At 33.6% G+C, this 13,447-nt stretch overlaps 3 protein-coding genes across 3 annotated transcripts; all 3 read left to right on the forward strand.

Moving 5' to 3' along the window:
* Positions 1–4,034: 4,034 nt before the first annotated feature.
* Positions 4,035–6,590, forward strand: LOC113759078. Its single transcript, XM_027301684.1, has 3 exons — positions 4,035–4,275; positions 5,001–5,777; positions 6,262–6,590. The coding sequence occupies exons 1-3, from the start codon at positions 4,035–4,037 to the stop codon at positions 6,588–6,590; spliced, it is 1,347 nt and encodes a 448-aa protein (XP_027157485.1).
* Positions 6,591–6,593: 3 nt separating this feature from the next.
* LOC113759079 lies at positions 6,594–8,057 on the forward strand. Its single transcript, XM_027301685.1, has one exon. It carries the CDS (start codon positions 6,594–6,596, stop codon positions 8,055–8,057), a length of 1,464 nt encoding a protein of 487 aa, XP_027157486.1.
* A 183-nt stretch (positions 8,058–8,240) lies between these two features.
* Positions 8,241–9,309, forward strand: LOC113759080. Its single transcript, XM_027301686.1, has 2 exons — positions 8,241–8,901; positions 9,089–9,309. Exons 1-2 carry the CDS (start codon positions 8,241–8,243, stop codon positions 9,307–9,309), a joined length of 882 nt encoding a protein of 293 aa, XP_027157487.1.
* The last annotated feature ends 4,138 nt before the right edge of the window (positions 9,310–13,447 follow it).

Genomic DNA, 13,447 nt, shown 5'->3' on the forward strand with positions numbered 1-13,447 from the left:
CATTTAGGGTGTAAAGTTTATAAAATTGAGAATTAGGATGCAAGTGCTTAAAACTGAAGTTTAGGTTACAAAGTAGGAAAGTGATATAAGTTCAAGAAAGCAAAGTGTAGTTAGTCCAACAATATTAGAGCACATAATGTTAACTAAATTTATCAAAACATACGTGTCAAGCAATAGATTAGTCTTTTTAGTGGGTTGGGACTCTTTGCATTGGATTTTTATCTTATGACCTTTCCATTTACTTTTACTAATAAAATATATTCTTTTGAGAATATTTTAATATTTAGTTAGAACGAAACATTTGAAAAGTAAAAGTTGGATCAAATTTGTAACAAAATTTATAATGATTAATGAAATGATAAAACTTGTCAATTTCATGTGAAATTTTGTCTATAACTAGCCCAAGTGATGAACTATATTATGAAGAATGTTGATTTTTAATATTTTCTAAACTGATTTAGTGGAGGGAGTAATTGGGAAAAGTTCTCTCTAATGTAATACAGTGGAGCTAAGTCCTTTGTTAACCTAGTAAGAGGCCGAACATAAAGCACATCTACTCCTACCAGTAGCATCAGTTTCGGAAATTAGCCTTTTATTATTGAACTCCTCAACATGTATATGACTTGAGCTATATCTTACATAAAGCAACAGTGCATCACTACTTTACAGTGCTATATCAACAGTGCATCACTACTTTACATAAAGCGTGGAAGGCTGAGCAACAGTGCATTTCAATTGATTGGCTTGGTTATATTGTGATTTCATTGCTCATTTTGTCCTTGATGGTCTTTTGGGAGCTGTATAGTTGCATGTGGACAATTCTTCCGTTGTTTATTTTCATTTGCTAACTTTCTTTTGGACTATTTTGTCCTTTTGTCTTGGTTATCTTATTATTTGAGGTTCAATTTTGGACATCTCGTCTTTTTTCCGCTTTGAAAGTCATAAGATCCCATGTTTGTCTCATCGTTTTGCTCCCCACAATCCTGTCGGTGGCCTTAAACCAAGTGTTTTTTTTCCCTGATCATTTTGGTTCCCGCAATTTTGCCGGTGGCTTTAAACCCAATGTTTTCTTTGTGGTTATTTGCCTGCCGTCGATTTTGCTCTATTTTTTAACCATCTTCACATTTGCTCATGTGGGTGTTCCACTGTTTCTTTTAGGAACTAAGCGCGTTTTTATATTACAGTGCTTGCCGGGATACAAAGCATGCATGGCGCGTCTGTTTTGCATGCACGTCCACTTGTCTTTAGCTTTTTGTTTAGCTGATACTGCAATTCGGATTTCAGCTATATCATGTGCATTAAATGTTCATGTGAAGTCTGCTCATCATCTATCTTGTTGTTGGCCATTGATCGTTTTTATGTATTTGTTGAGTTTTTCTATGGTTTGAATTTGTATATCTGACGAGCCTTCCATTATGTTGGTGATGCTAACTAGCGGTGTTCTGTGATATTTCTTCTATCTTTTGGTCCTTTTTCCTCTTGTGAAAACCATAGAAGTTTCGTGTTCTTTTGTTCCCCTTGCGTTTTACTTTTTTCCTCCTCTGTCTTGCTGGTGAGTTCTGCTTTTGCTTCCTTTTGTTCATCTGTCTTTCATCTATGCTGTCTCATGTGTGCATGATTTAGGACACATGATTTTTCTTTCTCATGAACTCTTTCATTTCTGTTGTCTTCTCCATGAATGTCTTCTCTCTTACGTTTCTGTTGGTCTGTTGTATTTTGCTGGCTAATATATAAACAAAGTGTCATAGTGAACACAAAATGTATATATGCATTGTATTCTCTGTTTTTTACAACTGATATTTACACTATAAGCATCGAAACTTAGTTATCGTTTGTATACCGTTTTAGGATATTGACGTTTTGCGCTTTGTATCTGTTTCTCCATCAGTTGTCTCCTGTCTAATTCGGATTGTGAAGTTTTTCTTGCGCCACTTTCAAGGTACCTGCATTTCTTTTTAATTTGAATTTTGCATGTTAATCTCATACCTATATCATTTGCTTTCATTTTCTGTTCTTGTTTCTATTTCATTTAAACATATTTGTTATTGCCATCGTTCATTGCCATTGCATTTTTATCTTTTTCTACTTTCTATGAATTTTGTTTGTTACACTTGTTATACTAGTAATAGTTCACGTGCTTTGCACGTGATTGTAATATTTTAAAATATATTATTTTTCAGACACTAAAATTTTTTTTATGAAATTTTGATCATCAACATCATAATATAGTATTTTTATGTTATTTATTCTTTTAAGCTAGTTACTTTTAAATATTTTATTAAATGAAAAGAGACAGAAAACATTCCAATGTAGTTGATATATCCCTTAGGATTGAATTTGAAATCATGAACGAAATACTTTTTGATTTATAGCTTGAACTCTAACATATCAAATATTGATAATATCATGTTTTATCAAAAGTATTGTATATTCATGACTCTATTGCATATAAACCACAATCATCAAAAATTTTTATAAACGAAGAATATAATTAAATTAGAAAAATAAACATACATGTAATTTGAATTCTTTGTATTATGTTAATTCTATTTTTGTCAATAATGGAGTATAAATGATCCACCACGTAAAGTTTTTTTGGCTTGTACATTCTAACAATTGAAATTTTATAGATAGAGATAGTTGGAGTTTTTCTATTTTTCTTTTCTTTTATTCATGTTTTTAGCACAATCCAATGCGAAGCAAGAGCAACAAGTCTACTTTTTTCATATGAGGACAATATTTTTTATTTTAATATTAGTTTTTTTGATGATCATGAAATTGGAATGAGAATTGTGACTAATTAATAATTTTAATATTAATTTTTTGTTTATTGCAGTGTTTTAGTTTTTAATTGCCAACTTTTAATCCATAACCACTATCATTATTATCAATTATTGGAATGCATTAAATCTGTCTAATTACAATTGTCACCATAAATGAAATTTACTTAATTTTAAAGCTTTTCATTTCATAATCGCTTCCATTATTCACTAATATTGCAATACAATAAATATATGTAATCATTAGGAAAATAAGGGTATTTTGGATATCACCAAAAACAATTTGGATATCATTTTCATTTTATCATTCCTCATTTTATATTACTCTTATTATAATCCTTATTTTATCATTGGAGATGGTTTCCGACTTGATGGATGGATTTGGTTTGCACAAACCAATACAAATGAAGCATTACTATATTATTGTCAATAACAATGCTTGTCTTCCCCTGGATATCAGTGATTTGGATGTTGTCTTTGGTATTATTTGAATTGTATTCTAGCATTTTAATTCATTTGCTATTTACTTTATGTCATTTTATAAATAGTTTTCAATTTTATTTCAGTTTTTCTTGTTTTGATCAGTTGCTATTAATGATAATAGTGGTTTGTATGGTTCTATTTTAGATTTCTTTTTTTTTTCTAGTTTAATACTGCTATTTCAGTTATAAAGGTGTCATCATATTTTGTATATTGAAATTTCATTGGGTGCAACATGAAAAATTCTTCATATTGGTAAAGTGCATAATTGTAAAATTTACTTGTGATATTTATGTGAAGATATACAGATGAATAAGGGTTTTCTTGTCATTGTATGTTTCTCCATTTCTAGAGAGTATCTATTTTTTGAAATTGATTTTTTTAATAATCTCAACTAATGACTAATGAGAAATTTTTCATGTTTCAATTAAGAAATTTTGATATGTATAATAATAGGAGATGGAGTCAAAGGGTAGGTAAATAGTTTTTAATGAGGAATTTTTAATTATAATTACCAATACCATTAAAATGTAATCAATTGGAGTCTTTTATTTCTTTTAATTAGTGCCACATTAAAATGCAATAATTCTAATTAAAAGACATGAGGGTAATTTAGGAATAACAAAAACTAAGATAAAAAAGTGCTTACACTTGCACTACCCAATACCAACATTCATACTTTTTATATAGTAATGATAATCTATACCATAGAACTTCTGCCATGACATTCACTGTCACTTCTGTGACTTTTGCTATCAAGAGTCACCTTGTGATATGGGCCGAAAGCGCAAATCTATTTCTGAAGATGAGCATCGTATACAAGCTAATCAACGTCGACGAGAAAGATATGCTAAGAAAGCAGCTGAGAAACAACAAAAAACACAACAGAGTACTGAATATGAAAACAGAATCAGCCACACTTCTCATGCTATGCCTTTTTCTCCAATAGATGATACACTTGTTGATGCTCCTATCCATAATGATGTATCACTTTCAGCTCTATTAAAAGCTAAGTGTACATGTTTTCAAATGCCTGTTGTTAGCTTTTCTGATCAGTCAGCCATGCATTTCAGCTCAACAAACAATACTATTCACCAAAGTATACTCTTGAGCCTCCTAATCCAATTGTTTTGTACTAACCGTCAAATTTTCGTGAAAGCTCACAAATTATTGTTGCTTATTTCTTTTCTTCTACTAACAGTTTTTGCAAGAACTAATTATCTACTTTCTCAAAACATCCTTCCTTCTACGGCTTTTCAAACAGATATCTTCGATGATTCCTCAGCTGTAAATTTAGGTAGGCTTACGAATTATTTACCAGCTATATTTCTGTTCTCTTCTTATATACTAAGAACTATTAACTTTCCTCTCTTTTAAATCCATTCTTCTTTGTTGTGATCTCTTCTGCAATGTTGCTATTCTCTACTGTCAACTCTTCTATTTGAAGACCGACCATCAATCAGCAATCTGCAGCATCCAACTAGTAGCTATATACTATAGATTTATATATACGTATGTGTATATGAGTGTGACTAAGATTCTTTATACTTTTTCTCGTTCTCCTATCAGTTAGAAGCCCCTATATTCCATATTGTATAGGTCCACGTCGTAGAAGAAAAAACATATCATTGTTGGAACAAATACCAGTTCACCCAAGTGTTTTACCAGACGTTCCAGACAGTATCTTTTGTCGTGCTAAGTGATTCTACATGGAGCCACCAAGATTCTGTTGTTCAGCAGGTGAAATTCACTTAGCAGAAACTCAAATGCCAGAAAAGTTAGTTCAATTTTATAGGGCAAATGCTCCTAAAGCTAGAGAATTTCGGTTGTGCATCAGGAGTTACAATAACATGTTTGCTTTTACATCCCTTGGTGTTCATTATGATAAAAATCTTAGCAGAAGGAATAATGGTATATATACATTTAGAGTACAGGGCCAGATTTATCACTTTATCAATCCATTGGTTCCTTCTAAAGGTGAAAGAGCAACAAACCTGCAATTATATTTTTATGATACCCAACATGAAATAGCCAATCGTATGGCAATTTCTAGCAAGTTCAGGGAATCCATTTTCCAGCAGTTCAAGGATATTCTTCATGATAATCCTTATTCCACTTTTATCAGAAGCTTGGTGGACCTCCATGATCTTGAAGATCACAAAATTTTCTTGAAATCAGATCCAGGTTTGGATCAAAGAGTCTACAACCTTCCTGCAGTGTCTCAGGTAGCAGCAATGTGGAATGAAAATGATTATAACAGTGGTGATGGCACTCAGAATATCCATATTTTCACAAAGATAGGAAGAAAGCGCATGTTAAAGCAATATTACGGCTGCTATGATACACTTCAGTATCCACTTATATTTGCAAAGGGTGAGACTGGATGGCACAAAGATATATTGAGGATACCAAGATCAGACGTTCTTAACCAATCAGGTTCAACATGCCAGAACCAAAATATCCTCTCAGTCCAGAATTGCTCACACATAGATGAAGTCATATCTGCTGAAGAAAAAGGTACTGATACCAGTTGCAAAATTAATCACAATTTCAAAAAACTCATTCAAATTTATTTATATTTTGCTGCTCTCTATTCAATTTCCCATTTATATTATTAGTCTTCACAATCAATACAATTCCAAAACATTTATGTAGATTTACTTATATGTTAACTCTGTCCCTTCAATAACTAATTCATATTCTTGCTGATTTCTGATAGTGTCCAAGAAAAAGAAAACCAAGAGACCAACAGTATCTTGCCGTGAATATTATGCATATAAGTTTTAGATAAGAGATGGTGATCAGTCAAATTTACTACACATAGGGAGACTACTGCAGCAGTACTGAGTAGAGACCTATATTAAGTTGGAGACATCACCGTTGGAATTCCACAGACACAGGCAGCAACACTTAAGAACTGAGGTTTATCAAGGATTAATGGATAGTGTAACAAGTGGTGAGACTTCAGGATCAAAAATTGGTTAACGGATTATTCTTCCAGCAAGTTTTATAGGAGGCCCCAGAGACATGCGTCGAAGATATTTGGATGCCATGTCACTTGTTCAACGATATGGAAAACCTGACATCTTTCTCACAATGACATGTAATCCATCTTGGCCAGAAATAAAACAACATTTATCAGGTGAAGATGAAATCCAAAATAGACCAGATTTGATTTCTCGGGTATTCCGAGCAAAAATTGAGCAGTTAGAAGATGATTTGTTCAAAAGAAATCTCTTCGGTGAAGTTGCAACTTATACTTATGTCATTGAATTTCAGAAGCGAGGATTACCACATGCACATTTCCTGATTATCCTCAAACAAGGATAAAAAATGTTTTCCCCTGAGGCATATGATAGAATTGTTTTCGCAGAGTTGCCAGATCCAAAGGAGTCACCGTATTTGTATTCATTGGTGATAAAGCACATGCTTCATGGACCATGTGGTACATTGAATCCAAACAACCCCTGTATACGTCAAAATGGGAAGTGCAGAAATAACTATCCAAAAGAATTCTCTCCATACACTAAACATTCAAGAAATTCCTATCCTGTCTACAGAAGGCGCAATGATGGAAAAAATGTTATTATCAGGGAACATCTGTTTGATAACCGATGGGTTGTACCATATAATGCATATCTACTTGCAAAATTTGATTGTCATATCAATGTCGAGATATGCTCTGCTATTGAAGCAGTAAAATATATTTACAAGTATATCTACAAGGGATACGACAAAGTTATGTATCAGATCACAGCTTACCAGACAGAAAATATCATTGATGAGATTCATAACTTTCAATCTGCTAGATGGATTTGTGCTCCTGAAGCTATGTGGAGGATATTTTCATTTGATTTAACCAACATTCATCCATCAGTGATGACAATGCACTTGCATCTGGAAAATAGTCAGCCTATATCATTCATTGAAGATCAGGCATTGCAAGATGTTCTTCGTAATGAAAGAAATTCAAGGACAATGTTGACAGAATTCTTGTCTATGAATCGAACAAATAAAAGAGCACAGGATCTCAATTGTCTCTATAGAGAATTTCCTCGGTACTTTACTTGGGATGAAGGGGACAGGATATGGATTGATAAGAAACGTGGAGAGGTCATCAGCCATATTAACACAGCACACCCTATTGAGGAAGAAAGATATTACCTCAGAATGTTACTTATGCACGTAAGAAAACCAACCTTTTTTGATGAGTTAAAATCTATCAACGGTCGCCAGGCATCCTCATACAAAGAAGCTGCAACACTTCGTGGAGTACTCCAAATGGACAATGGTTTTGATGAATGTTTATCTGAGGCACTTGTATACAAGATGCCATGTTCCCTGAGACAACTTTTTGATGTGTTACTTGTACACTGCACACCAACAAATCCAAGAGATACTTGGTTGAAATTCGAAAATCATCTGTCAGAAGACATTAGACAAAACTTAGCATTATTGCAACAACAAGTACAAATTCAAGTTCTTAACTTGATTGATCAACATCTTCAGATCATGGGAAAAGTTATAACTGATTACAGCCTCACAGATATTCCTTATCATGTGTTGTGTTCAGATAAGTCTATGAAAGAAATTGAAGTTGAGTATCAGATACCTATTTTTGATGAAGATTTAGCTACAGTGTCAATGTTAAACAGTGCACAAAAGTCTGCATTCGACAAAATAATGCAAAAAATCAATGAAAATGCTCCTGCTGCCTTTTTCATTGATGGTCCTGGTAGAACTGGTAAATCTTTTTTATACAAAACATTGCTTGCAACTGTGAGATCAAGAGGTTAAATTGCACTTGCATCAGCAACATCTGGTGCTGCAACATCACTATTGCCCGGAGGACGCATGGCACACTCTTGCTTCAAGATTCCACTTCACCAAGACATCAAGCAAACGTGTAACATTTCAAAACAAAGCAGCATCAGTAAGCTTCTGAAACTTGCAAAGTTGATTATATGGGATAAAGCAACGATGGCTAAAAAATATGCAATTGAATCATTTGATGCAATGCTTCGTGATATTCTAGATTGTGATACTATATTTGGTGGCAAAATCATTGTCTTTGGTGGAGATTTTCGACAAACTCTCCCTGTTGTTCGAAGAGGTCAGAAAGAGGATTATATATCTGCATCACTTGTCAACTCTTACATCTGGCCTCATTTACAAAAAATGCATCTAACTAAAAATATGAGAGCTAGATTGGATCCTCAGTTTTCTGATTTTTTGTTCAGAATTGGGAATGGGACAGAACCAACATTTGGAGACAGCAAAATTCAACTGCCACTATCTATCCTGATTCCTTTCGTGAATGATGTTGTTTCCCTCAATCAGTTAATAAGTGTTGTCTATCCATCACTCAATGATTTCATTCACAATAGCTCAAGTGTCACCAATAGAGCCATTCTTACTACAACAAACGACTTTGTCCATGATGTAAATAACCTTTTGATTCAAAGATTTCCTGGTCAAGAAACAAGATACATGAGTTTTGATGAAACACTTGATCCCTCAAAGCAAGCTGATCACGGAGATTTTCTGAACACTATCCAACCACCAGGATTGCCACCTCACGAGTTAATCCTAAAACCTTGTTGTCCTATAATTCTTCTCAGAAATTTGAATCCCGCCCAAGGTTTATGTAATGGAATACATTTAATTTGTTTAAATTTTGCTCGCAATCTTATTCATGCACAGATTACTTCAGGAAATCACATTGCAAAAAAGTTTTCATTCCTCGAATTCCACTTCATAGCTCAAATGATAAATCTTATCCAATACCATTAAGCGAACTCAGTTTCCTGTTTCATTATGCTTTGCAGTGACTATTAACAAATCACAGGGGCAGACACTTGATTTTGTTGGAATATATTTAAAAGAACCAGTCTTTTCGCATGGCCAGTTGTATGTTGCAATGTCAAGGGCAAGAACTGGAGAAAAACTAAAGATACTTCTAAGACCAGTTGTGCTTGAATGCATTGCAGATAGTAGTACACGAAACATTGTTTATGAAGAAATATTTGCAGCTGCAACTGCTACTTAAGTACTAGCTTTTTGTATTCTATCTATCATGTCTTTTATACTTAGTTTATATCAATTTGCATCTAAATCATTTCCAACGTATTTTGCTTTGTTTATCATATTCAACATGCCTATGCTTTATGATTTCCTGTTATAACTGCTAATAATTGTGTTCACTAATTTATATATTTCATATATTGTAGCTATGGATGACAGATGTATTCCTGTTAGCAGTTTGACTCATGAGTCAAAAGATTGGATGATTAAGGCAATTCCCATTGAAAAATCACCAATCTATCCAGGAAAGAATCAAGGTTATTGCTTCATCAGACTAATGTTTTCAGATCAACAGGTCAGATAAACACTTCATTTACTCACTTAGTTACTTGTTTGTCCAGCAAAACAAAAAAAAATTATTCAAATTCAGATTCCCTCTGCAACTCAATTTTCAAATACTAAAATTTAAGAATACTAAAATTTAATTATGTAAATCGTACACATCAAATTCTATATACCAATAAATCACTTTCTAGACAATTTTTAGACTTCTTTGGTTATCAATTAGAAAACATCAGGATTAAATAACCAAACTGTAAACAAAGTTTGAAATCATTCATATCTCCTCATTTGTTTACTGCTTTTTCTCTTGTTTTGACAGCATGAATCAATTCAATTGCCTTTAATAGAGATGTCAATTACGTTCATGACAAATTGCAACTTTGTGAGACCTATTATATTGCAAATGCTGCTATTGTGCCAATTACTGATCCAAGAAACCAAACTGGCTCTGTTCCACTCCAGTTAACACTCACTAAAGCTGCCTTCATCAGGAAAGTCAGCAAAACGGACCCAGTTCAACTAGCAAACTGCTTTCCTATCACTGCATTTTGGAGTCTTGACAAATACAAGAATAGTGATGCAGACAGATTCAGTATAAAAACTCATGAATAATAAATACTATATGATAGTTTACTATACATTTTCTAATCAGAAAATTTTCATGTTCAACTAGATATCCTGTGTGTAACAATCCATGCATTCCCAGAAGAAGTCATTGGTATTGCAAGAGGACCACATACAATTCAAAGATTCATAGTTGTCAATCCCGAGTAAGTACCTCATGATCTTAACTCTGAAAACTGCAAAATAAATATAGTTATAAAGCATTTCATAAATGAACAAATCATTGATGATTTAATTGTAACTGTATCATCCATATATTGAAATTTACAGATGTAGACCATTGATATTCACAATGTAGGAACCTTACGTTTACTATAAAGGTGTTGAGCTTGTTAACAGAATCCACACTCATCCATCAATTTTGATTCTACGACCTAGAATCACTACTTATCATGGTAAAAATATAATCAAAATCAACCTGATGCTATTTACATTTAATTTAAATAAACATAATTCCATTTAGTTTCTTGGTGCAATAAATCAGGAATTGACATTAGCACTCGATGAAATAGCACAATTGTCCTGGATCCACCACTACATCAGATTGCTTCTCTCAAAATCTGGTATGTTTTCACCTACAAATATCCACACCCTCTTTTACTCAAAATTCTCTTCCTAACTAGCCACATAAATATTAACATTTGCTTTTACTATGATAGGTCTCAGGAGAATATTTCTTACATTCACAGAGTTATCAATGAAAGACTGTATGAGAAAGATAAACAAAAAACAGTTGCACCAACCAACACTGAAGTTCGTTTGATTGGACAGATTCTTGCATCATCAAATCTGGTAAAACATGGACATATATCCACCAATAATCTACATTATCAGCTACATACCTTATTATCTTATAATATCACTGATTCAGTTATACTGACATATATATAACTGTGTTTCAATCAGATCAAGAACTTTTGGATCAGAGGAAAAATCAGAATCATCAACTGCAATCAGCGATTTTTCTATGCTATATGTACTAGCTGCAACAAAATCACTGGTGCTCCAATGGATATGGAATTTGATTGCAATTTCTGTGGACTCAGAGATACAAAACCCAAACCAAAGTAACTTTATCTTTAAGTTCTTAAAATTCCTTATTATACCCTTCATATATTCTATCTCATATCCTAATAATCATCTCTACTGCAGAGTTAAATTCCAAGTACAGGTTTATGACAACACTGGTTTCATTGATGCAACAGTAGAGGATCTAAATGCTGAGACCCTTATTGATTGCACCGCCACTCAAATATATGAGAAGCATCTGCAGGTATATGACTTTTGATATAATTATACAAACATATATAATTTCAATCAATATTGTCTACCAAAATCACTACCAAAAGTTATTTTTTTTACAGGGAGAATTGATGTCTTTTAGCAGAATTAATGAAAAATTGCAAAATCAGAACTTCCTCTGTGAGATGAGATGATATCTTCCCTCTCAGAAGCATCTTCTTCCATTATTTTTCGTCACAACCTTCATCCTAGAAGAACCAGAACAGCATCCAGAAACTCATCAAATTGCTGAAGCACAGTCATTAGAGTTAGTTGCAACTCCACCATCCTTTCTAAAAGACAGCACCACAGAAAATGCCACTTCCATTGAACAAGTTTCCCCGACTCTCATTGCAACATCAACTTTATCTGTTGTCTCAGTAGATCAAGGCAGCCACAAAGGTCCCTCATCTTCAGTAAAAAGAAGTCTTGAAGAAGAACTGACAAAGACAACAAAGCATCCAAAGCTTCATTGAACTTCGTAGTCGAGTAAAGAGATGACAAAAAATCTACTTTTGTTAGACATGCAAAAACACTGGTTAGACAAGCATCAGTTTCAGTTCAAACAACAACGTGCTTTTGTTATTTTGGTGATAGACTAGAAGTTATGTGACTTTCACCTCTCTATCCATCTTTTCAATCACCAAAAACTTAATATTACTTGCAAATTATCATAATATCTCTACAAATATAAATTACTTCTGCTAAAACTACTCGCGTTACTCGTTCCTCTCTCCCAACAAGCTCTTCCAACAAGCAACAGCCAATTCACCTAATATAGGCACCCAGCGTCGAACGCGGGGTCTCACCACCTAGTATATATAAAGCACGAATCGTTTGTGAATAGTGCCTGGTGGACCGGTTATGCAATGATTTGTGTGAGCTTGAGGAGCATTTTGGTCTTTTGCGATAGGTGGCGTGGTTTTGTTGGAAATTCACTCCTGTCCGCATTGGCAAATGGTCCGGTTACTCCGTAATTTTCATGAACTCTGGGGGTGTTTGTTGGTTGCATGATTTTTGGGCGGCTTGAGGAAACGTGGGTGCAGATAGCCTTATTGAATTGGTGGACGCTCTTTGCTTTGCCTTCTCTCTCTCTTCCTTGCTCTCAATTTCAATCCTTGCTCTCTTCTAATTACCACTTTCTCTCCTGCACTTCTGTCCGCGTAGGCCTCTTGGATGGGAACATTTTGGCAGTCAGCAATTTCCTCTCATTCTGCTCTTGGTTCTGTTCATTCTATTTTTGGCAAAAGGATAAACTTTCTTTAAAAAAAATGTAATTTAAGAAATGGATTATAGTTTTTGAACTTTTACAGTAGGTCAAATTTTTTTTCTTTTGAGCATGAAAAAAATGATTCAATAAATACTAAATACTTATCAAAACCAAATCATCAAATTTCAAAAAAAAAAAAAGATATAGACAGCCTAAAAAAGGGAAGAAAGAGAGAAAAATAAGAAAATATGTATCTTCACCTTGCAAGTTAAACTTGTTCAATATTGAGAGTCCTATGCTCATTTTTCAATAGATGATGTCCTTGTAAGCACAAATTTTGTTGCCTGAAATAAAAGACAAGAAAACTTGCACAAATATCAAATTTATTAAATCAAATAATAAGCGGGTTACAATCTCTGAAAGTTCTTGAATCAAAGAAATTAATCCCCTGATTCTTTTCTTCGAATAGCTTCAATTGAAGGGCCGAAAAGACTTGTTCTCCAATCGAAAGGGTGTTTCCTACAATTTCAGCGTAGAAAACGATTGATTTGATGATGGCGTCAAACACTTGGAACTTCAAGTCTTCAACACCAATAGCAGGAGGATTTGTTTGACTTGATTTGGACTTGGATTTGAGGAAGAAAGCTCTTAAGAGAATTTGACAGAGTTTCTCTGAATGTTAGGGATTTTTCTATATCTTTGCCTT

This window comes from Coffea eugenioides, unplaced genomic scaffold (assembly GCF_003713205.1).
Source record: "Coffea eugenioides isolate CCC68of unplaced genomic scaffold, Ceug_1.0 ScVebR1_900;HRSCAF=1656, whole genome shotgun sequence".
NCBI classification, from domain to species: Eukaryota; Viridiplantae; Streptophyta; class Magnoliopsida; order Gentianales; family Rubiaceae; genus Coffea; species Coffea eugenioides.